This window comes from Monodon monoceros, unplaced genomic scaffold (assembly GCF_005190385.1).
Source record: "Monodon monoceros isolate NGI ecotype Baffin Bay Population unplaced genomic scaffold, NGI_Narwhal_1 Super_Scaffold_7, whole genome shotgun sequence".
NCBI lineage: Eukaryota > Metazoa > Chordata > Mammalia > Artiodactyla > Monodontidae > Monodon > Monodon monoceros.
This window is the reverse complement of record NW_021703784.1, coordinates 71,296,090-71,321,045: the sequence shown is the minus strand read 5'-3', so window position 1 is coordinate 71,321,045 and position 24,956 is coordinate 71,296,090. Positions and strand designations below refer to the sequence as shown.

The following is a 24,956-nucleotide window of genomic DNA, read 5'->3' as shown; positions in this document are numbered from 1 at the left end:
AAAAAATAAGGTACCAACATACCACCCAGTGTAGCTCTGTTAAAAATGAAGACGAAGCTGCACATCTACGTGACATTCTGAGAAGCCCAGCACAGATTCTTCCCCTAAAACATGGTACAAGACACCCCCTAACAATTACTCTAAATAAACCATCTTAACTTCTGGAATCTTCTTTCCAACCCAGGAAAGGAAGTAGAAAACTCTGGACTGATAACAATGGGGCATAAAGGTAGCTGTGTGCCTATTCACCCTAGGATGCTGCATCTCAGCTCACTTTTCCTAAAGGCAGGATGTACCCATCCACTCCCAAGGGCCTAAGACCCCACTTTCACATCCTCAGCTCTCTCCAGACTGTGAAGGTGGGGAGGGCCCTGATTTTCTAACTCTGTAATATCTATCCCCCCCCGCCCCCGCTACACACACGCACTTCTGCTTCTCCCACCTTTTGTCCAAAATGACAGACTTTGGGGGCAAAAGGCCAGAAAAGAGTGGTAGATGCCTGGGCTTGAGACCCATGAAACTAGCTGAATCTGAAACTGCCAGGGGATGGAGCTCGTCCCTGGCCCTCCGAAGACTCTTTTGCAGTCAGTCCACTGTCTTTCCAGCCCTGCAGGTCTCGCCACACCATCAAGATGCAGAGACACGCTGGGGTCTCTTTACTAAGCAGAGACAGCGAGTCTTTCCTGCAGAAGAAAGCATGGAAGATTTCCCTCCTGTCATGATCACCATCCTAGCCCAAGCCAAGAAATCCACGAAACTGCTGTAACCTACATTTAATCAGTTTCAACGATGATGGTGGAAAGAGGGATGTTTCTTAGCTAATCAAGAGTCGCAGGGTCCAGCAACTGGTTCCATGCCATCACCAGCCACCCCCAGTCGACTTGTCTCTGGGAGAATCAATTTGGTGCCTCATCTGTTTTTGTTTCCCTCTGATCCTGGAAGCAGCCTGCCTGACTTTCCTTATACTGGGAACTCCTAAGGTTCGGGCCCTGGTCTTCTTTAAGAACCCACAGTGCCCAATCTGCCAAAGCTGCTGGCCGTGGAGGAGCCCAGCAGTCTCCTTGCTGTATTCATTTATCAAAGAGACTGAAATTGGAGAAGCAGGGGAGACCCCCCGGACCCGGGAGCTCACAGGGGTAACCGGGACTTTACCTCGATCATCAAGGCCAAACACAAACCATAAAAGTTGGTTCTGCCCAAATCACGAAGGATGTCCCAGGGCTGCACCCTCTTCCCCTTCTTGCTCAACAATGAAAAGAAACTGATAAATGTTTCCAGTGTAATCCTAGAGTTCATCTAACGAAATCATGGTTTAAACATGATCCTACGTTTTTATAAATATTTCTGTACGTGTTCTATACACGTGCATGACTAACAACGTTACAGAGTGCTTGGGGATCAGAAGACCGGGTAGGAATTCGAGTTATTCACTTTATCACACAGGTCAAACACAGTTCACCTGCTCGTTTCAACAGTATAATATTATATCGTTTTGGAAAATGCAAGCAAAGGGAAATTTAAATGCAGCTGGTCTGCAACATCCTCTGTGGAATGGATTTAGCAACCTTCTGCTCTGGGGAGGAATCTGTCTCCACGGATTTTTGCTCTTGACACTTCTGCATGCTGTATGGCATTCTCGGTGAATTCCAGCACATTTGGTGATCAAGGTTATTTATTCCGTTATTAACCAAATCACTTGGCTAGTGGCGAGAACACACCGTGGCAGGAGCAGCCATGTGAAAACCAAGTTACTACCTGGTTCAGGAAAGTGACTCACGCGCTAGATACCTGTGTGTAACCTGAGTCCCCCGTAAACTGGACATGGTCTCCTCCAAATTCTGCCGCAGATCAGCGATGTTCTTCACCGTCCGCAGTCGCCGAGCCTCGGGATCTTCCCCTGGAGAGACAAAGGTTAAAGCTGTTTTAGTTCTCAGGTAGATGGGGAGATTCTTGGGAACAGCAACTGTGCCTGTGACCAAACCACGTGTCCTGCTCAGGGCCTGGTTCACCACGGGTGCTCGAAAAGGATTTGAGAATGAATGCGTGAATGAATAAATGCACAGGTGCCCAAAGGAAGGTGTTAAATCTAAAGAGAGAGAGAGGTCTTTCTTCTCCCTGCAGGTCCCTCCAGCAACAGGTGAAATCTAGCCGTGGGAAGAGCAAAGTGCCGAGTCTGAGACAAACACGTTTTCACACTGTCTCCAATAAAGCCACGAACACATTAGGTCTGACCCCTGCCCAGGAAGGACCTTTGATTTTCTCACCCATGGGTGATAGGTGCTGCTGTCTATTGGCCCGACATTACAGATGGTTAATTTGTAGTGGCTAAATGATCTGCACTTATTAATCATGAATATTCCTCCAGAGAGAGGTTTGCCTTTTTCTTTGTTCGATTTGTTATGTCATCTCGAATGCTGGCTCCTTTAACCCCCTGGCTGAGCGGTCACGGGATAGGTGCTGACCCTCTCTCTCCATCCTTCAGATTCCGCGGTCCTAGACGAAGACAGTGACAGTGCTGACCTCAAAGGACTGTTGTAGGGACTAAATGGAGATCCCTGAGCGCAGCACCCACCAAAAGCACTCAACTCACGCCAGCTGGTGCTGCAGAGCGGGGATCATTCGAGAAGATTCAGGCTTCTCTCTGGGGGATAAGGGACTTCTATTCCCTGGGCAACATTTCCCACCAAATACCTGGCCCGGAGAGGTCAAGTTGGCACAAACATCCCAGGAGAAACAGGCTACACACAAGCTAGGAAGCCATGTCCCCTCTCAGGGAAGCCTCGCTTTGGGTTGTCTGGCTATTCTGTTTAGTTTGGGCTGCTTATAGGGGGAGAGGAAAAGCCAAATAACTAAAATACTGATTAAAGGAATCACGCATCGTTCCCTCAGAGTAATTTCAGGAGGGCTGAGAAGGCCACAACCAAGGGTCTTTAAAAGCTGATGACTATTTCAAGTGCTCAGCCATATTTCTAAAGAAATCTCTATATAGAACACAGTACACATGGGCAGCAGCAAGTGGGATATAGAGCAGACACCAAGCAGAACTTCCAGCAACTGTCATTAATAGTGCAACAGGCATTTCTTATAGACATTTCTATAAGAAATGTCATAGAATTAACTTTCCTTCTGAGACAGATGATCTTAGATTATTCTCAGCATGGTGGTGCCTGGAGGCTGGGGAATGGACTAAAGGAATGATTATATAGAGATAATCTGCTATGGCAAACTCTCTACCCTTGAAAATGCCAGTGTTTTCAATTTTCTTCCCACTTCTAACCAACAGAAATTTGGAAGGCATTTTCGTCTTATCTAAAAAGTGGTCAAACCTGCATTTCCCATCCAATTCTTTGAAATACATATATATATATGTATGTGTTTTTAAGCAAAAGCAGTGATGAATATCTATTTTACCTTCCCCTAACGGCTGTGGAGGAATGTAATTGCATCTATCTCCTGGGCCATCAATTAAATATCTTTTACTGCCAGTTTGACCACATTTTATCTGTGTAAAGGCTGCCAAAAAGGTACTGATCCTTTGGAGAGCTCCAGGCCCTGCAGGGAACATTTATTATGAAGCTAAGTCTAGGCACCAGTTTTCAAGTTACCTTCATTAATTAACTTAATCACACACAACAGTATAAAAACTATATTTACAGGCATACCTTGTTTTATCGTGCTTCGCTTTTTGTGCTTCGTGGGCATTGAAGGTTTGTGGCAACCCTGCGTCAAGCAAGCCCTATCAGTGCCATTTTTCCAACAGCATTGGCTCACTTTGTGTCTCTGTGTCACATTTTGGTAATTCTCCCAAAATTTCAAACCTTCCACCAGCAAAAAAATTATGACTCACTGAAGGCTCAGATGATGGTTAGCCTTTTTTAGCAATAAAGTATTTTTCAATTATGCATATTGTTTTCTTTTCTCTTTTTAATTAATTTATTTGTGGCTGAGTTGGGTCTTCGTTGCTGCACGTGGGCTTTCTCTAGTTGCGGCGAGCGGGGGCTACTCTTGGTTGCCGTGCGTGGGCTTCTCAGTGCAGTGGCTTCTCTTGCTGTGGAGCACAGGCTCTAGAAGCGTGGACTTCAGTAGTTGTGGCACGTGGGTTCAGCAGTTGTGGCTCACGGGCTCTAGAGCGCAGGCTCAGTAGTTGTGGCGCACGGGCTTAGTTGCGCCACGGCAGGTGGGATCTTCCCGGACCAGGGCTCGAACCCGTGTCTCCTGCATTGGCAGGTGGATTCTTAACCACTGCGCCACCAGGGAAGTCCTGTACATTGTTTTCTTTAGACATAATGCTACTGCACACTTAACAGGCTACAGTGTAGTGTAAATAGAGCTTTTATATGCACTGGGAAGCCAGAAACTCTGTGTGTCTTGCATTACTGCAATATTTGCTTTACTGCAGTGGTCTGGAACCAAACCTGCAATATCTCCAAGGTATGCCTGTATTTATCCATGTCTCTATGAATGACACATTTGCCTGTTAACTCTCCTTTAGAAATTCAAAGATCTTTGATGTGGAGTGGTGTCTCACCTTTATTTTTGATAACCCCACACAAATCTATAGATGCTCAAGAAATATTTATTGTCCACAAGATGTTTGGTCAACGTAGGGCTGAAGAAAAAGGATAGCTTTTGCATGCCAACAGGTAAAGGTTTGAATCACGGCACTGCCACTTACTAGCCACTTGACCCCAGGAAAGTCATTTATTCTCTCTAAACGTCATTTGTCAAATGGGGATAAAACCCCTTCCCCCTCAAGGTCAGGAGGATCAGATGAGATGATACATGGTATGCCTGGCATAAAATGAGGGCTCGTTGAATCTGAGTGTCCTGTGTCCCTCTGAGGGGTCCCACTAGGAAACATCTGCTCCTCTCGGAGCTCTACATACACAGATTCCAAGAGCAACGTAGAAACACAAACCAGTAATCCACCCGCCTTGCTCAGGTGATCACGTTCTGAACTGCCAATTCTACCTGCTTGGAAGATGGCCCTAATGTAAGATCTCCCTACCAACCCGTAGCCTGAACAAAATAAACACACAGCCGTGCCCTGGTGGAAATGGCTGGGCCCTTAAAGCCCGTATACAGAGAAATTAAAAACTGAATGAACTATTCCATGTCTACCTGTGGCTCTCCTGCATCTACCAAGGGCAGTCCTCCCTCAAGCCACTGGCCATGATGGAGAGAACACCATATTCTGACCAAACAGGGCAGAGGTGAGGATGTCAGGGTGTTACATGAGGAACATGGATGGAACCGGGGATTTTTACTTGGAAGAGGGAGGCTAAGGGACACGCTGCTACATGGAAAAGAATGGAAATTGTCCGTGAGGCTAGATTATATCCAGTGATTTAGAAAGGTAAGGATAGAAGACTCTATTACTACTTAACGCCAATAAAATATGGAAGGGCTGCCTCATGAAGGAATAGACTTTCCATCACAAGAAGTATTCCAGCAGAGACTGAAAGACAATTCATCAATGAATGATCGAAGGGATTCACGGACTGGATAATAAGCGGATGTTTTTCCTTCTAACGTTACAATCTGAGATGCAGGACTCACGTGTAACGCTATGTAAATGACAGAGCACCATGGGAAAATCCACCTACTCGCATAAGTAAGGGGGAGGAACTTAGCAATTGATCAAATAGTCTCATAAGTGTCCATTCCTAAATACACCCGTTTGCTGTCATTTCAAGGGATCGGCTGTACATAAGCTGAATTCAACCTCATACGTACAAGCTACTATGTAGTGTCTCCATAAAAGTATTAACCGTACAGCCGCATGTGTTACAGCCGCTCATGTGAGTTCCACTACTTGAATGTAAAGACAAGTCACCCTCATTCAGATATTTTCCTTAGCAACTAACATCGTCTGACTTTACACCAAAGGGGGCTTGATCAGGCATGACTGGCTGCACAGTTCTGGTCCCCAAACCGACAGCATCTCAGGCTTTCTGAGCTCTCACTTGGTTTACTGTCCTGATGCACAGGAGACATGGGCAGAAAAAGATAAAGGAGTGAAAAGATCACAGGCTGCCGTCTGTCCCTGTGAAATTTAACTGTTATGTGGAATGTTTTCCGGCTGCCGCTTTTGCTTTTCAGATGTGAATTTCACTGAGCCCCAATGTCTGCCACGACTCCACACTCCTCCACGAGTCACACATCTGATCCATGCCGGCCTCTGAATCACCGGCCTGGCTCTTCTGATGCGTGCACATACGAACACAATCTGGAATGTGTGTGGAGACCTGAGTAGTAATTAAACTCCACATCCTTCTCCTGAGAGCTGGCCCTTTTCCTGCACTATCCACGTCCTCATAGGCAGGGGAGCTAAAACCTGGGAGAGAAGGAAACATAAAATCAATCCCAAACCACTAAATGGGGCCCTAAACCACTGTAAGATGGATCACTTACGAATGGCCTGAAACCTCTCTGCCTCATCACAGGGCCCAGGCAGCAGAACCAGAAGAGAAAAGAGGAATCACTCAGATCCTCTGAAATTAATACTCAGAGCTAATGGGCAAACGGGTATAAGAGTTGATCATGTGGGCTGCAGACCAACTCCACAGCTGTAATGTGGCTATTAATATGGTGGGGTCATGGATAATGAGTCTAATAAATGGATTTTAAACATGGATTCAATTTTTAACCCAACTCTGGAAGTGGTAAGATATGCGAAGAATAACTCAGCCACTGCTAAATATGTGGTTTACCACTCCCTTCCCTGATTAGAAGTTGCTGGAACCCAGGGCACAGAGCTGGGAACGGGGGACAAGGGACAGAGAAGGTGGTAGCTCAGAATACACTGCAGTAGGAATTCTAATTCTGATGCTACCTTTTTTTCTTTAAATTAAGAATGTGACGGTATAACACTAATAAATAATTGTGGAATTAACTATATGACAATTGCAGATTTTATGTTTTTATGTGATACAATATCCCTTTAATCATCCTTGTCTGGGTTATATTTAAATAAAATTTAGATTTTTTTTTGTTTTTGGTAAAAGAAGCATGCTGAAATCTTCTTTCCAACTGTTCCGAGGGTGCTCAGAACAATTTTCAATCAGTGCTTCTTAAAGGAAATTTGAAAAAGTCAATACATTTTAGAGTTCCAAGTCTTTTTGTAAGGCAACTCTATCTGAAGAGTGAACAAGGAGATTCAAAGTGAAGTATCCGAGCAGCCCAGAGCCCCTACGTGACTGAAGAGGAGCAAACCTTAAAACAGAACAGGGCTTCCCTGGTGGCGCAGTGGTTGAGAGTCTGCCTGCCGATGCAGGGGACACGGGTTGGTGCCCAGGTCCGGGAAGATCCCACATGCCGCGGAGCGGCTGGGCCCGTGAGCCATGGCCGCTGAGCCAGCGCGTCCGGAGCCTGTGCTCCGCAACGAGAGAGGCCGCAACAGTGAGAGGCCCGCGTACCGCAAAAAAAAAAAAACAAACCAAAAAACAGAACGGCCAACAGGTAAAAGACTTATTTACAATTCTGGGGAGGAGGGAATAGATCATGAGAGAAGGAGAAGAAAGAGAAGGAAGGTAGTAAGACAGACAATCAGTTTGTCTGGCTCATCAATCAAGGCAACAGTGAAGCAACTTCACATCAAGCTGGGTTCGGGACCTTCCAGCAGATGGTTGCACGGGAGGTCTCACCACCAAGAGACACGGAATTTCCAGGCGCCAAACTCACCAGTGAGTTCCTCCAGGGCAGGCTGTCCACTCTTGGTGTAGTGGCTCGGCTCCACGGTCACACCCCCTGAGCTGGACTCGGCAGTAACATTCCCTTCGGTGTCTGTCTGGGACCTTCACACACAAACCAGAGCAGACACACTTGTCACAAGGGGTAACTAGCACATCCGGACCACTGTGCCCCGACCACAGCCCCGACTATCCCCTCCTTCCGCAAGAAGCTTTAGAACAGAGCAGACCAGCAGACGGACGCTAAATAATTCACTGGTGCACGGTCCTAGAAACAGAGAGAGCCACCGAACTGTAAAAGATGAAATATTCAACACCCAAATGGAGGGTCTGCAATCCTTCACTGAAGAACGCTTCTCTGCATCCCCTTCGGGGAGCTAGGTCTAGCCAGGAAAATGCTGGCGAGTACTGGATGGTTTGGATTGTTTAACATGTGCCGAAGAAGCACTTCTAAGTAACCAGCCATGCCAGCAAGCCAAGCCTGAAGATGACTCCATGACTCCACTGACAGCCCCCAGGGCCCCTCCAGATCCTCCTGACACGGCCGTCTCTGGAAAGATGACCGTACAACCAGTGAGGAGTGGGTAGCAGGCAGGTGTGTTTGTCCTCTAGGTCTGATTCAGAGCTCAGAGCTTCTGAGATGAAAGGTCTCATTGATCATTACTTCAACACCTGACTGAACTCTGTACTTCCCCAAACCTTCTCCATGCCCTTTTCTGTCAAGCAAATCGAGGCAACTGCTTCATGCCATGTGCTCTTGCCACAATTACCTCTGAATATTTTGGCGTGCCACACAAACATATAACTATACTCAGACACATAACCATGGGTGTAACGTTACTAATTCATTAGCATCCTGAGCTGATTCAACCAGATTTCACTCCCTGTGAAGAAAGTGTTTGCCAGCATTGTGAACTGTCTAAAACAGACTGTGGTGGATGTGTACTGATAACCCCACATCATCCATCCACGCTCTCCCCTTTGCCCTCCTACCGATACCATCGGTTCCCCATTCCCGCCATCTCGACCTTTAAAGGAGTTTTACGCTCTCAGTGTTCCTCTCCTTCCCTTGTCCAGAATCCAAGCTCTCGCCATCTCTGCCCAGGCCCTAGAAGCACTCTGTGAACAGGTACGCTGCCTCCAGACTAGAGGTTGCCAGCGACAGCTATGTACAGAAAGCAGCCCACAGACTGATTCTTATTGGTCTCCACAGTATTTTTTTTAAAGCTTCTGAATTCATTTCCACATTTAAAAATCGGGAGATTTCACAGAAATTCTGGATTTCTGCCTTCTCCCAGTAGAAACAAGTCTGGAAGGACTGAGCTCACGTTCTTGCAGGGCGCCACCTGCTGGTGACAAGTGGTGGCGGCCCCCTCTAGAGAGGCGTGGGGTTCCCTCTACCAGAGTCCCACTCACCCTGAACCGCTCATTTGCATTACCTTTGTGGAGCCAAGCAGGCACGTGAACCGTGACTTCTGTTCTAGACTGTTCCTAGGTCTGGTCCACGCCCCATTCTGTCCTGCACTGATCTCGGTGATGCCGATGTGATCCTGTCACCTTCTGATGAACGGGCTCCGATGGTTTCCCGCTGCCCACAGAATAAGGTCTAAAGTCCTAATTGTGATGGAAGGTGCCCTACATCGTGGGATTCTTCCTTCCTTCCTTTCCAGCCCTGTCTCCTACCACTCTTGCCCTTTACACACAGGCCTGCCCTGTGCTTCACCCACATGTGGCTTCTCTCCATTCCCAGATCATACCCTGTCCTTAAGTTTTGTCTTTGTGGTCATTGTGCCCTCTGCCTAAGGGCTCTTTTCCTCTTTCTTCCTTAGTTTGCTCCTAATCTACCCTTCAGGCACAGTCCCCATGTCATCTTGGCCTGGAAGCCTTCCCCAGTCCTTGGCCAGCAGATGGCTCCACCCCTTGTGCGTCTCTGTTCTCCTGATTATTACAATACGATCTAGTGGATAAATCTTTCCTACACTAGATTAAGAGCTCTCTGAAGGCTAAGACTGGCTCTTTTGATGCGTGCACATGAGAGCACGATCTGTTCCAACTCACATGCCAAGCAGGCACTCAGGCAGGGTGTGCTGAACGGATAAAGAGAAGTTTTTAAGTGTAGAACGACGCTGGGTGCTAGGAGGAACATTAGACTTGGAGTCTGAACAGTGAGCTGGCTGCAGTGTGGAGTCTGTAACTTGATAGCCACGCACATCTCAGTAAGTCACTGCACCTCATTGAGCGTCTGGCCCTCAAGCGGGGGATTACGGCAGCGACCTCCCCTGGCTGCTACAAAAATCACAGGTGAGACAACATAAGAGCAGTAAAGTGTAAAGCAATAGAGGTGTCCAGTGTGCCTTCTGAATCGGTAACCAGGATTCATTCAGAGTTATTTTTCAAAGGTGATTTATCTTCCTTTTCTTCCCTTGGTACCATCACTAACGTGGAGAGGTTCTGGGGGGGGCGCTGTAAGGCATATACAGTGAGCTATAAACTTGAGAGAGAGCATCTCAGAGCACAAAGGGAGCCTAAACCATTTCCTAAAATCCTCTAATGTAGCCCCATCTCCTCACTTTACAGATGAGGCTCAAAGCGAGGCAGTGATTTAGAGTCACGATGGTTTCGTGGTTAAGCACTTGGCCCCTCTTAAAGGGACAGACTTGGCTTTAGACACTAGCTTTCTGGCTCTCAGCTCTTTGACCTATAGAGCAAGCTACTTAAATACTCTAGGCCTCGCCTTCAGAACAGGGATAAAAAGGGTAGCCAGCTCATGGACTTGTGAGAATGATTAAATGAGCTGGGTCTCTGCACTCGCGTGGTGCATACTCAACAGCTATGCCTGCAGCCAGGTCCCAAGGCCACCCAGGGACTCACAAGCGAATAAAAGGCAGAGTCCAGGCATCCTGACTCCTATCCCAGTGCTCTTCTTTCCATCCTCCTACTTGGCTCACCTAGAGGAAAGGCACCTCAGAGGAGCCAGAAGGACATCACACAGGGTGAGCATAAACACTAAGACGCAGCTTGACAGACACATGAGACGTTTTCTCCTTCCTCCTATTTGTCAGACATTTGCTCTTCATCATTAAGAGTTTTTCCTCTCATTGAAAAATCTTGAAATAATTTTTTGAAAAGGTTAAACGTTTTAGAATCGTTCAAATAATTACAGCCAGAAAAAAAAAGGAGCGGGGGTGAGACTGATGGGTGATCAGGCAGTCACGTATTTGAATTCTGAAAATGCAGATCAAGAATCTGGGAACAGTCGCTTGAATAGGCATCACCTCAAGACTATTCGTGTGACTGCCATGATAAAAATTTCACGGCAAACAATTCAGCTGCCTCCACGGTTCAGAGGACACTTGTATAAAAAGCTGAGCATGGAGGCAAGTGCTGAGTCATTATCTAAGCCTTGGCACCCTTCTCAGGACTGTTAGCTGAGCTGATGACTTGATTGAATACAAAGATGACCGCCTCCCATTAAAAAGGTCTGGCGTGACCCTTACTGAAGGGGTGGGTAAGCAATGAAAAGGAAAGAGCTTCTCCTCAGAAGCCTGACATTCCCTCACAGGCTGAATGCTGTGGGCTTGACTCTGAAATCAATCGCTTGAACCAGACTTTCTATCAGCTCTTGGCAGGAATGGTGACAGAACCTAGTAGAACTCACCTCCGGCAGAAACAGAGGAAATATCTAATTCTTTGGGGAACCATGTAAACAGAGGAAGCTGAAAGCATGGGCCTGAGTCTGTGCATATGAACAGGTATGTAAATACACGTGTGAATATGTGTATTTGCATCTTATGTATGAATGTGTACTTGTGTCCTTACTTACGTGTGACTGTCCCTGATGTGCATCCACACTATAGGTGTATGAGTGTGTGTGTACAGGTGTGATTGTGTATATACTTAGGGTAGAAACTGTAAAGTAAGTGCCCAGACTGTGGCATTCAACCATCGGTCCCCTTGTGCTGTGGAGAGGTATTAGTTATCACTCAGCTGGGCAGTGTAGCCCACTGCCCTGCACATCTCGAGCATAGGATCAAGTCGAGCACTGTGAACAAGGTTCTGGGAACCCCCAAGAGCAGGGCTGAGAGGCTCGCATCTGCCCGGATAGGACTCATCCCATGTATCCAGCATCACCCTCACCTGGAGCCGGTGTCCTCCATCCTGTACAGGTGTGTGGTGCAACCAGAGGCTCTCGTAGGCCAGAACCACCCAGAGCAACAGCACCTGGCTCCACGTGGTCTCCCGTGGCGTTAAGGATGCGCCATCAGAGACAGACAGACCGAGGGACCGATAACGGACAGACGCAAACACCCAGGCTCGTCTCCCCAAATACAACCCGGGTTTCTTTGGTTCCTCTAGAACCAGTCCCTCCTTACGGCTACCCTTCTTCCTCATGCTGTTCTCCCCTCGAGAAATCTCAGCGCACAGCAGGGACCGAAAAAATATTTAAGGAATTCCCTAGTGGCCTAGTGGTTAGGATTCTGGGCTTTCACTGCCGTGGCCCAGGTTCAGTCCCTGGCTGGGAACCTGCAAGCCACACCGCACAGCCAAAAAAAATTTTTTTTTAATTTAAAAAAAAGAAAGAAAAGAAAACATATTTAATACATGTGATGGGGTAAGAAACCCTGAGGATCTGGAATTTTAAGATAAGCACCTCTGTGAGAAGTCTCCGTTACTCAGCAAGGTGGTTTTGTGGTTTTCACTGTTTAAAGTACATTCAGGATGCTTTAGGACTGATGTTGGAGCCTGTCGAGTGATAGCAAACCACCCTCCCAGCTTCTGCTCATGCTGCTGCCGCCTCTGCAAATCCCCTGGGTCCCCATGTGCCTGGGCCACTCCTCCTTATCCCAGGATCAGCTCACATTCTACTTCCACTCTTTAGCTTCCTGACCTCCCCCCAGCGCTGCTGAATTAACCGTCCCTCAAGCACACAGATCACGCGGCACCTGAGCTGTGTGCCTCAACGTTCCTGGGTAGCAGTCCCGACCCCTACCCTCAGAGACCCAGAATCCACCAGCAAGGCTCCTTTGCCCACGGGCCCCGGCAGGGCAGGGGGCAGCCGCTCCTACCTGTACAGGAAAGGCGCCACCGTGGCAGTGTTGGGGTGGCTGTACGGCTGGGGCTGAGGTAGCTGGACACTGACAGTATTGCTTCCCGTGGTCTGGGCGGTCCCGACGGACCCACTGACAGTCTGGCTGCTGATGCTGTGATTCAGGGTGGTCCCTCCTGGGGCTTTGCCTTCCGAGGACGCCAGGCTGGAGGAGGAACTGGAGTGTCTGCCGTCCAGCTGGGGCTTCTGCTGGGGGAGCCCGGAGCTCGGCTTCCCACCCCGGCTGCGCTCCCCGTCCTTGGAAGGCGTGGGGGCACTTGGGGATTTCCCGGGCATGCTCTTCATTCCTGGTTTTGGTATCCCACTGTGGGAAGGGGCCGGGGCCTCCTTCTTGGCACTGCTGAGCTTCCCCCCTTTGGGGATGAAGCTGGCGATCTTGGAGGACTTTTTTGGCATCTCGGTCACCGCCACCCCGCTGAGGTCTTCTCTCGGCCCCTCCTTGAGGTCCGGCCTCTCTGTCACCGAGGCTCTCTTGGCGAGGTCCTTGCTTTTCTCCTTCTCCTTCTCCCGCTGCTGTTTCTCCTTTTCCTTCTCGCTGCCTTTCGGGGAACTCTTCTTGTTGGTCAGCGCCCGGCTGAAAGTTCTCTGGGCAATGCCCTTGAGCGCGATCTTGGGGCTGTTGGAGGTGGGCCCCGCCGCGGACAGCGGGCGACCGCCGGCCTCCATCTCTTCGCTCTCTTCGAAGCTGGGCAGGATCTCCAGCCGCTCGCAGCTTGTATCCCGTGACCCCGGGCCCTCACCCACCTTGGAAGCCCCCTTGCTGTTGAAAAGTTTCAGTTTCTCCAGCATGGACCTCTGATTGTTGGGGGCTGGCTTCAGGGCTTCGGGGGTGGGCCTGGGGGCCTCGGGTGCAGGAGGCTTGACCGCGAGCGTGGCAGCCGTGGCGCTGTGCTTCACACTGACCGACTTGCTGCGCCAGGGCTTGGAGGCCGTGCCGGGCTGGGGGATGGCAGAGGAGGCGCCGCAATTAGCAGGGGCGCAGCCGCCGCCCTCCAAAGCAGCAGGTGCATCTTCGCTCATTCCGGGGTGGGAGGGGGCCGGACTCGCCAAAGGCTCTGCAGAGACAGGGGGAAGATAAGGAGACCTGAATCACACCCATGGATCTGCACTGATCACGAGGGGGCATCGGCCACGGCTACACGGCCAATCGCTCCAACCCAGATGCCGCGCAGCTCCATTACCTGCTTCGTGCGTTACCTGTGGTTGAATTTAAACTCTACTTTGACTTTCTCCTATTCACGTGCTATTCACATGCCCCCCTTGTCACCTTTTGGTGTATGCTGTGTGAATGCTGCTCATCTTAACATCAACACGCACAAGGCAATATTAAGCACATATGTTTACGGGAAAACAAAAATCTGCATCACCACTATGATGGTGTAGAATGATGTAGGAAACATCTCCTGTTTTGAATGACTCAACCCACAACCCCGTTTCCTAGTTAAGCCAAACAATTGAGAATTATCCAACTTTAAGAAAACAATGTAGCAGAGACATTCAAACAGAACAGACCAAAAAAAAAAAAAATCCAGAAAAAGAGAAACCAAGTATAATCTTTACAGAAGAAGAATTACCCACAAAAGTTGCTAAATCCCATCAAAGCAAATACGTTTTTCCTATGTTGGCACTTTTAAAGAGTTACGAACACAACGCAAGTTAGAGTTAAAATAAAAAAGCCTTTTGAGCTTAAGAGTATGAACTGGGCACAAGCCTTCACCGTAAGCAGGAAAACACGCAGGTTATCTGAAAGTCAAGGTTTCCCCCTTGGCGGTCAGGGAGTAGCTCCCCGGCCAGACTCTTTTCTCAGAAAAGCTTCAAAATATTTCCAAACTAGAACTGGAATTATTCTGAGAAGGGCGGGTTCCAAACTGGTACTCCGCTAGGCACCGAGGTGGCCCAGCCTGCAGACGTGAACCCTGCAGTGCCCTTCCTCAGGCAGCACTCGGAGCCGCGCAGCTCCGTCCCCGACGTCAGGGCAGCTGTCAGAGGGAAGGTGGCAGGGACGTGGCTGAGCCCAGCACCCACACCCACCCACGGCCGCGCCCGCCCAGTGCAGGCAGGACGCAGTGCCTCGGCCCCCGAAGAGCATGTCTGTGCCTGCAGAGTCACGATGACAGGACTTACCCAGCGGTAGCCACTCTCTTCCGCAACGATTCCCTAGGAAAACCTCTCCAACCCGAAAGGCTGTCCTTCCAATTGTCACAAGTGTTTTCGGTTAAACTGCTCATGTTTCTAATTAACTTTTGTCATCCGCAACTGCTCCAGTGCCCAGAAGCCTGGCGGGATTAACGGCTGCTTCTTCTGCTCTTTTTTTTTTTTCCCTTTTTAAATACCTATGTTCTGCCGCCTTCTAGCAACAGAGTAAACTGTATACAGAGCGGCTTTTTATGATTTAAAAGTCAACGGCCGCCAAAGCCGAGTGAAGGCAGCCCCTTGTGGGACACGAGCCGGGAGAGCTCCCGGCAAAGGAACTGCTTCCCTTCGCTCTCAGCTGCTCCGGGAAGCCACGGCTCCAGGGTGATCCAACGCAGACCTCCCAATGTTTTAAAACACATACATCTTCCTGACTTACTGGGGATTTGGGTTTGGAGCAGGGGCTGCTGCATGATCCTCCCTAACAAAACTCAAGGGGCGTTGCTGGATCTTTTCCTGGGGAGAGCCAGGGACTGCCTGGGAAACAGGCTCACAGAACCCACCCACACTACTGGCCTTTCAGAGGGTCTCCTCGGGTGCGACGCTGCTCATGGAGGGCTTCCTGGGTGTCACGAGGTACAGTGCTAGGCAGGTTGTGAAGGGGGTTACCGCCCCCGTTTGACAAGACTAAGGCTCAGAGAGGGCAAATGACTACTCCTCAGTCACCTCGCTGGAAATGGACAAATCTGGGCTTTGGACCCAGGTCTCCTGACACAGTGTTCTTTGGGACTGCATCACAGCTACCTCCTGTGATAAAGAACACATCTAAACAACAGCCACTTAAATGACTAGAGTACTTCTGGGGCATCGCCTTTTGTATTGCTTGGGTATATTCACGATATCTACTGTGGGGGACAAACCAGCCCAGCCACTGGAAAGGAGCCAGCCTATGCCACAGAGGCCAGCGCCCTGGAGGAAATACTGGTGACCCTCCAGTCCCGAGTTCCACTCTCTCAGGACAACTGTCCTTCCCTTTACTTGGGCTCGGATCTGGGGCAGAAGTATTCATTCATTCGTTCATTCAATATACTCATTCATATCAATATTCAGTGAGTGCCTAGTATATGCCACACATTCTCTAGGCACGTGGGATGCCTCAGTGACAGTTGTCACAGATGCCCCAAGACCCCTGCTTTCACGGAGGTTACGCTCTGGCAGCGAGGAACAGGTGATAACTAATGTAATTAATAAGTACATCTTATCATTTGGTAGCAAAGAAGCCCTAAAGAAAAAGGGGCTCTGGGGGCAATGTGCTTACAGGAGCTGCAACAAATCACGACCAGAGGTGCGCCCCTCGTTCCTAAAGAAGTTTCAGGCATACTCCCTACTAAGCAGACATACATGGATCAGTGTCACTTCTCTGCTCCCACACATTCCTTGGAACTCTTATAAAGCTCGCCTGAAATCCCCTGGACAAGAAATGCCCCTGCCTGGCGTTTCTGTGTGTTTTTAAACCTTAACACACACAGCTAGGAATCAGTTGTTACTAACTAGCTAAGGACAGATCCAGAGCTAAACAGATGGCTGGCTTGTCTAAGAGAAATGTGCAGACCAACCAAAGATGTGTGTCTCCTTTAGGGAAGGTGCCAGGTGCAGGGAAGAAGCCCACGCAGTGTAGCCATGGCGGACACACAGGCGCTCCTCAGGCCATTCCCCAAACAGCTCCCAGAAACTCCTCCCTGTCTTGCAAACCCCAGCTCAAATGCCTTCCTCCTTTGTCAAGCTACCTGAGACCCTCGAGCTGAATGATGCAAACCCTCTGGTTTGCATCACATCACCTGGTATTTCTCCCTGCTCTGTTTTCCCAGGACACTGTCCATACCTCCCTTTTTATAAAAGCATTTGGAGGGCCACCTACTTACACCAGGCACTGGGAATACAGAGTTGAGTAAGATATGACCCTGCCCTCTAGGCACTCACTGCCCAAAGGGGCAGCGGACCTCAAAACAGAGCACAGCAACAATGTCAAGGCTTTAGAGGGCTGTACATGGTCCCAGGAGACCCAAGCATTGGGATCTCCTAATTCTCCCCAGGGAGTCTGGGAAAGCTTCATTCTTATTCCACTGGTTTGTAGATTCCTCCAGGGCAGAGATGACCCCCACCCCCATTCACCCTTGTGTCCCAAAGCCTGCCAGAGCCTAGAAAATAGTAAATGGTTTCTGTGACCTTTGCAAGTCACAATTAAGGTAGGAGAGACTCAAAATTTGTGATTAGTCATTAGGGTTTTATTAAAACTTTTCAGTGCAAACTCAGGATCACGACTCAGAGCTTCAGAATTTCTGCTTGGCATTTTGCCTGGGCTCCCCTGGTTACAGGATCATGGGGACATTTCAAGGCTACTCATTACAGCTGTAAGAGTCGTCCTGGTGGATGATTCTGAATTTGGTTTCTAGAACAGAAGTTCCCTGAGTAGGGCTACAGGGCACCTGAGAATCAGATCATCAATACTCTGACATTATGTCATAGCCAGAAAACCCCTTAACAGTGAAGGGGCTCCAGGTCATGAGTGGTCTTGTCCAGGTGAACTTGACATGTTTCTCTCATCCCTAGGGTATCGCATCAGTGATCCCAGATCTTGGTTGAAGTGGAAAGCAGCCATTTCTAATACAAGGCTTCTGTGATTCCCAGCATGAGACTTTCCTTACCAGGCTTCTGAGATAGTGAGATAAATGCAGGAGGGATGTGGGGAGGCAGGCCAAGCCTCAAGTTTTACACCAGCTGAAGGTGTGACCCCAGGTATACCACTTTGCCCCTCTGGGCCTCTGTCGCCCCATTTGTAAGAAAGAGGATAAGCTTTTTCTCTAGAATCCTTTCAGCTCTGTTTCCATTCAAATCTCAGCGAGTCTCCAAGAGACCCTATGAGGCTGGGTCCCAAGAACGCAACTAGGTTCACTCGCTAAACAAGTGAGTTTCCCTGTGCTGCGACATACAGGTGTTTCTTTAATGTCAATCATTCCCCCTCCATGGTTCTCTTAAGATGCTTACCAATAAATGCAGAAAACTGGCTGGGTCAACGTATACTCAACCTTGAATGAGCTGCCAGTGAATTCTAAAATGCTAGTATCCTATGAAAGTAAATGTGTGGGAGGGAGGGTAGGGGGAGTTGTTTAAAATTAAGAACACTGCTCTCTCTAATAACTAACAGCTCTAGTTTCTTTTCTCAGGTATAGGAACCTTTGTTGGAACAAAGGAATCTGAGAGAGCAAAAGGAGGAAAGCACAAAAGAAATGTTCTGACTACCAGTGTTCTCCCAATAATGGTATATGGGGTAAAGAGGTGAGATGAACATTTCTGATGGCACGCGGATAAACATTTTTGTATTTTAAAACTTACGTATTTATTTTATTGCATATCAGAAAAGATAAGTAGCCCATATATAAATCAACAGTTTCACAGATAGTAGATGTAGATTTAATTTGAGTTGATTTAAGGAAAAATACGAAACAAATAAAAACACAAGCAGTTCACCGATGTGGCAAAAATCATGCAGAAAGTTTGTGAAAGGCTAAAGTTGGGGAAACACTGTTCCATTAAATCAGAAATACTCATTTTATATGTAAAATACATAAGTATTTTAAAACTACCTGTTTTATACTCAATTTATTCTTTTGGAAAATGCAATCAACCAAAGAGAAATTAAATCAGAAGGCCCAAATAAGGACTAGGTTCAAAAACTAATCTGAAATAGCTACTTTTATAGCTTTATTTACTTATATGTATTTGTTTAGCACGACATTTTGCTGAGAATTGGCCAGATCTGGGAACATGACCAGGCCTTTGTTTAGCCAAAGGTAATTTTAAGCATAACGGTCTTAAGTTTCGGACTACTAAACATAGTAAGAATAACACTTTACATCATGCCCAGTAAACATCCCAAATATCTATATGTAAAATTAAAAATATCAAGACTCACTGTATGTAATAGACACCGGTATATTTTGCCCTAGTGCAGTTTTTAAAATGCTGATCACAGGGGCCCTGAACAGATTTTACGACCCACCAGTGGACCACACCCTGCAGCCTGAACATCTCAGCTTTAAAAGGCCAGCTCGCCAGGTTCACCCACCACCAACTGACAAACCATCGCAAAAAGGAAAATTCTCATTTGAAATACTGCAGAAACAGGAGGCCTTTGAAGAAGAGAAAAGCTTTTTTTTTTTTTTTTTTTTTAAGAGTTTAGGGAGAGCATTAATCCTCCTGTGGGGAGGGGAAAGGTTTGTTTTTTCTGGCAACCAGCCTCAACCTTCCCTGACAGTAACCAAAATACTTTCTAAATGGAAATACTGTCCAAGGCAGATAAAATAAGCATTTCTTCCTCTCTCCTTTCAAGAGGGCCAACACTGGTCCCGGCCCCTTCTGTCCCCAGCTTCCTACTTAGGGAGACACTGGTGGTCTGGTCCGGATGGCAGCAGGCACCCAACCCAGGCAGTGAGGCCAGGTGATCTCAGCTCCAGTCACCCTACTGTGATTTTAGACCTGCCCTGGGGATGGTTCTTGCCTAAATCCTCTCCATCACCTTCAGGAAAAGGCCTGATAATTGGGCCTAGGAAAAGGTTCACAATTTCCTATAATTTGTCAAGGTATCAATCTTGAGCATTCAAATTTGTTCGGACAATTGAAACCAGTTTTTCGGGTTTTTTTGTAAGTGCATGGACTCTAGCCATATGGGCTGGAGATTGTCTCCAGAGTTACTCAGGTCAGTTTCTTTACAACCATGTTAGCCACCGGACCACAGAGGGGCACATAAATGAACCTCACTCAATCCACTTGGTGGTTCTTCAGGATGCCTGGAGCCTGGCCCGAGGCGCCTTCTCAACACTGCTGTGATCAATGTCTAAAATTGAGGGCATGGGCTTAAACATAGTTTCTCTCCAACTCCTTCTTTGAGAGGATCCTTGGAGGTACAGAAAGATGGAGAGGGGGGGTCAGAAGAAGTACCAAGAAAAGTGTACAAGAAGGGAAAGGGCATGGTGTAGAGGGAGCTGGGCTTTGGATTCATATTCTCTAAGGATCATTTTGTGTCTACAACTCCATAGGCTCCTAAAACATCCAAGTTAGAATAAGAATGATGATTTATATAAACAAACATTTTCTTTAAAGTTGTTCTGTTAAGTCAGTCCCTATCAAAATCCCAATGATGTTTTTGTTGAAATAGAAAAATCCATACAAAAATTTAGATGGAATCTCAAGGGACTCTGAATAGCCAAAACAATCTTGAAAAAGAAAAAGTTTGGAGGTCTCATACTTCCTGATTCAAAACTTACTACAAAGCTACAGTAATCAAATCATTGTGATGCTGGCAAAGACAGTCATATAGCTCAATGAATCAGAGAGGCCAGATATAAACCTTTACATATATGGTCAAATAATTTTCAAGAATATTCAGTGGGGTAAAGACGGTCTTTTCAACAAATGTGCTGGGAAAACAGGATATCCATGTGCTAAAAAATGAAGTTGGATTCTTACCTTATATCATACAAAAATGAACCTAAGATGGATCAAAGACCTAAATGTAAGAGTTAAAACTATAAAACTCTAACAAGAAAACACAGGGCAAAAACTTCATGACACTGGGTTTGGAAATGATTTCTTGGATATGACACAAAAAGCATGAGCAAAAAGAAAAAAATAGGTAAGCTGGACTTCATCAAAGTTAAAAACTTGTACATCAAAGGACATAGTCAACAGAATGAAAAAACAACCTATGGAAGATAATACTTGCAAATCATACATCTGATAAGGACTTGATATCCAGAACATATAAAGAACTCATATAACTCAACAACAACCTGATTGAAAAATGGGTAAAGGACCTGAACAGACATTTCTCCAAAGAAGATATACAAATGACCAATACACAAACAGAAAGACATTCAACGTCTCTACTCACCAGGGAATGCAAATCAAAAACCACAATGAGATACCACTTCATACAAATTAGGACGGATATTATTCAAAACAAAACAAAACAGAAAATAACAAGTGTCTGTGAGGATGTGGTGAAACTGGAACCTTTGTGTACCGCTGTGGGAACAGAAGACTGTGCAGCCATTGTGGAAAACAGAATGGCAATTCCTCAAAAGATGAAACAGAGAATATGATCTATCAATTCCACTCCTGGGTATATACCCGAAAGAAGTGAAAGCAGGGACTTGAACAGATACTTGTACACCCACGTTCATAGCAACATTATTCACAACAGCCAAAAGGTGGAAGCAACCCAAGTGTCCATCAATGGTTAAACAATAAACATTGTTTGGATAAATGGATGAATAAGCTAAGTGTGGTGTATATATATGTATACACACACACAAACACATACACCCACACGCACACACAACGGAGTACTAATTCAGCCTTCAAAAGGAAGGAAATTCTGACACTTGCTACAATATGGATGAGCCTTGAAGACATTATGTTAAGTGAAACAAGCCAGGCATGAAAGGCAAATATTGTTTGATTCCACTTATAAGAGGTCCCTTGAGGATTCAAATTCATAGAGACAGAAAGTAGAAGGGTGGTTGCCATGGGCTGGGGGAAGGGAGGAATGTTCACAATGAAAAAAAAAAAAAAAAAAAAAAAGAAAAAGATTGTATTTGGCTGCAAGTAACCGAATTCTGACCACCACAGCCCAAACGGGTGAGGGGTTTACTACTTTATTTCCAGTGCTTAGCACAGGGTCTGGCACACAATAAGGGCTCAATAAATGTTTGTTAAACTAAAGTTTATCTTTGATGTTAATGAATCACATGAAATTACATAGTTTCAAATATTAATTTATTAGTATGATTTTATTCTAGCTTGAAAAAATGTCTGCTTCAAAGGAATAGTGGTCCTTTGTAAGAAACTTAAGCAGGGAAGCAAATTACACCGCTAGGCTTTTTCTTCCTTAAATTGGCCATCACTGACTCTTTGGTCAAGCTGTTTCCTCTGACTGGATGCTTCCTTGCCCCCCTCATTGCCTCACATCCCTACCTGACTTTCACGCCCCACCCCAGTCTACCTTTCATGCCGTTTCTTCCAGGAAACCTCCCGAACCCCCAAACCAGAAGCCATCTCTTTTCATCTAAAGAGACGGAAGCCTCTGCCAGGCCTTCTCTGGGGTCCTGATATTTGCTGCCCTGCGTTGGAGTTAGTGGTCACACTTAGCTTACTCACAAGAATGGCTGATGCACTAGGTCCCGGAAATACTTGTTGGAAATCCATGCCTTTGTCCTTTCAAGGCTGGCTCATTTCTCTTAGTGAAAGTGATGCACTGACAGGTGCCCAGAAATCAATAAACAACAACTATTACCCACACTGGATCCCTCCATATGGCTCAAAATTAAATCAGGTATGCCTAGCTTATCCCTCTTGGCTAATCGTGCCAGTTGTTCTCTTTACAACTAAGTGAACTCAGAAGACTAGAATCCTTGGTGATGCTTTTAATGCATTTCCTGCTATGAACGGTGAGAATTTTGCTATACTGGGTCATCAAAAAGATTATGTATAAACATGCCAGTACCTTATGAGGGAGTGGCCAAAAATGAATGTGCGGAATGTAATTTCAAGGTAATTCTTTCTCTTCCGTGGCTTATTTTGGATAAAACCAAGTGAAACTATGGGTAATGAGGTCATTTGTTGCTCTAAATGGAGCTAAAAGGCAGTAAAAGAAGAGAGTACCATTTTCCTACATAGTTGTCACTACATTTTCTCCGGCTTTACAAGGTACGTTTTCCAATCCTACTTAATGCCATAAAGAACTGGGGAAACTAAACAAAGGTTAACTTGCCTGAAATATTAGTATACAGCCGGGCTTATGGTTGACCTGGTAATAACACCTTAGAAAGAGAATTCTGAAAATCTTTCCCTCCGTCCCTCCCATACACCCTTTACATCAAAAACTGTCCTATACATATTGGTAAATGCTCCCACTCTGTTGGGTAAGGAGACAAATCATTTGACTGCTGACACCTGAAGGAAGATACCTTTAACAACAAAAAGCGGCCCCATTCTTCATCTTTCATTTCTTGAAGGCTTATCACCGCCCAAACAACTCATTCCTCTCTCTTGAACTCACTTGTTCAAAATCCCAAGCAATATGTTTGAAGAGAAAGCTTTTGTTTTAACTGGTCAAGCCATTTCTCTATCTTGTACCATATATGGCTATAAGTACAAAACTGGCTGTAGAAAACTTTCTCCCTTGCTTCAAGGGTGTATGAAATTTCACAGAAATGATAAACACTTTAAAGGGGGGCAAATCTCATTCTCGCAGGAGGTCACTGTCCACAGCTAACAGCTCTTTGGCAGAGTGCAATGGTTGTACACTATTATAAATACATCCCCCTAAGATGGAGCTGGTTAAGGAATGCTATAGACTCTCTTCGCCTAAGATACCAGCCCAGTCTTCTTGTTTTCTCTTTGGGCAAAGGGATGGGCACTCCAAAATAGGAGCTTCCAAACCAGTGTTAAAAAAGAATGCCTTCTATTAGACAATACAAACAGGCAGTAACAGAGAGAAGGGGTTCCAGGCTCAGGTAGGTTTAGAAAACAGAGGGCTAAAGAGTAGTCAGTTTTCTTGCCTGCAGGACTTCTCAGAGCCTTTAACATGCTCACTTGCACTGGGACTATCCAAAACGATAATGGGATAGTATGAATCCCAAACCTATTTTTTGCCATAAAATTGATTTTATGGGATAGCTGAAGGAAACAGCCAATTATAGGATGCATTCTGGTAAACTGTCCTAATGGAGGGGGGCAGAAAATGGGAATGTAACCCAAGGCAGATAAGACTGCTGTCTAACAGGTAATAGTCACTAATCAGGAGAGCTACACAAAGGAGAAGGAAGAAGATGCACCTTATTTTCCCCCTGGGAAGTTGGAGATTGTGGAATGCTTTCATGACCTGCATTTTGAAAACTAAATATCCTTAATATGTACCTGTTCCCTTTCATTTCAAAAGGATTAGAATGAGGCTCTGTACTAAAGCCAAAAAGCTACATGAAAACAGGAAGCAGCAGTCATGGCTGTGCAGGGGGATGTCTATAAAAGATTTCTATCAACAGGCTCACTGTGACTCAGTCCTGACACATGGCAGCCATGAAAACTGATGTGATCTTGGACTGTATGAACACAGGAATGACATTTAGAAGAAGGGAGGTAAGGATCTTGTCCTGTTGTGCACAGCTCAGACCAGAGCTAGAATGGTGAAATCTTTAGAATTTTGGACCTGGAAAGGCTTCTTAGAGATCCTCTACTTTAAGTCACTCATTTCCTCAAAAGGGAACAGATCCTTGGGCAGGTAGTGACTTCCCCAAGGTCTCCCAATCAGTAACCGGCACAGCTGTTACCGAACTTAGGACACTGGGGCTTGTTAAATAAAGTAGCTTTGCTGGCCCTACCCCCCAACCTCCCAGTTCAGAATCTCTGGGGATGAAGCCAAGCAGCTGGAGGTCTGACTAGCTCCCCAGGTGACTGTCATCCAGGTATTAAAGAATTCGTGTCTTACTACAACACGCTGAGAACATATATCTATCTATCTATCTATCTATCTACCTACCTACCTACCTACCTACGTACTACCTACCTATTTACTTATTTATTTATGGCTGCGTTGGGTCTTCACTGCTGCAAGCAGGCTTTCTCTAGTTGTGGCGAGCAGGGGTTACTCTTCACTGCGGTGCGCAGGCTTATTGCGGTGGCTTCTCTTGTTGAGGAGGGGCTCTAGGCACGCGGGCTTCAGTAGTTGTGGCTCGCCGGCTCTAGAGCACAGGCTCAGTAATTGTGGCACATGGGCTTAGTTGCTCTGCAGCATGTGGGATCTTCCCGGACCAGGGCTCGAACCCGTGTCCCCTGCATTGGCAGGTGAATTCTTAACCACTGCGCCACCAGGGAAGTCCTGCTGAGAAATCTTTAACTTGCCCAGGATAAGGACTAGAATCTGAGGATGACCGTAAACTATTCTCAGCAAGGAGTGGCTGAAATGA

At 46.6% G+C, this 24,956-nt stretch overlaps 1 protein-coding gene across 6 annotated transcripts in view; it reads right to left on the bottom strand.

Annotated features, from left to right (window-relative positions):
* NAV2 (neuron navigator 2) overlaps nucleotides 1–24,956 on the bottom strand; it is a 396,738-nt gene that overhangs the window by 155,996 nt on the left and 215,786 nt on the right. For all 6 annotated transcript variants that reach the window (XM_029208228.1, XM_029208230.1, XM_029208231.1 and 3 more), the window contains exons 7-9: nucleotides 12,758–13,853; nucleotides 7,684–7,796; nucleotides 1,789–1,897 (exon numbers count right to left, since the gene is read on the bottom strand). In XM_029208228.1, coding sequence (XP_029064061.1) covers nucleotides 1,789–1,897; nucleotides 7,684–7,796; nucleotides 12,758–13,853 — 1,318 coding nt within the window. The remainder of the gene's footprint in view (nucleotides 1–1,788; nucleotides 1,898–7,683; nucleotides 7,797–12,757; nucleotides 13,854–24,956) is intronic.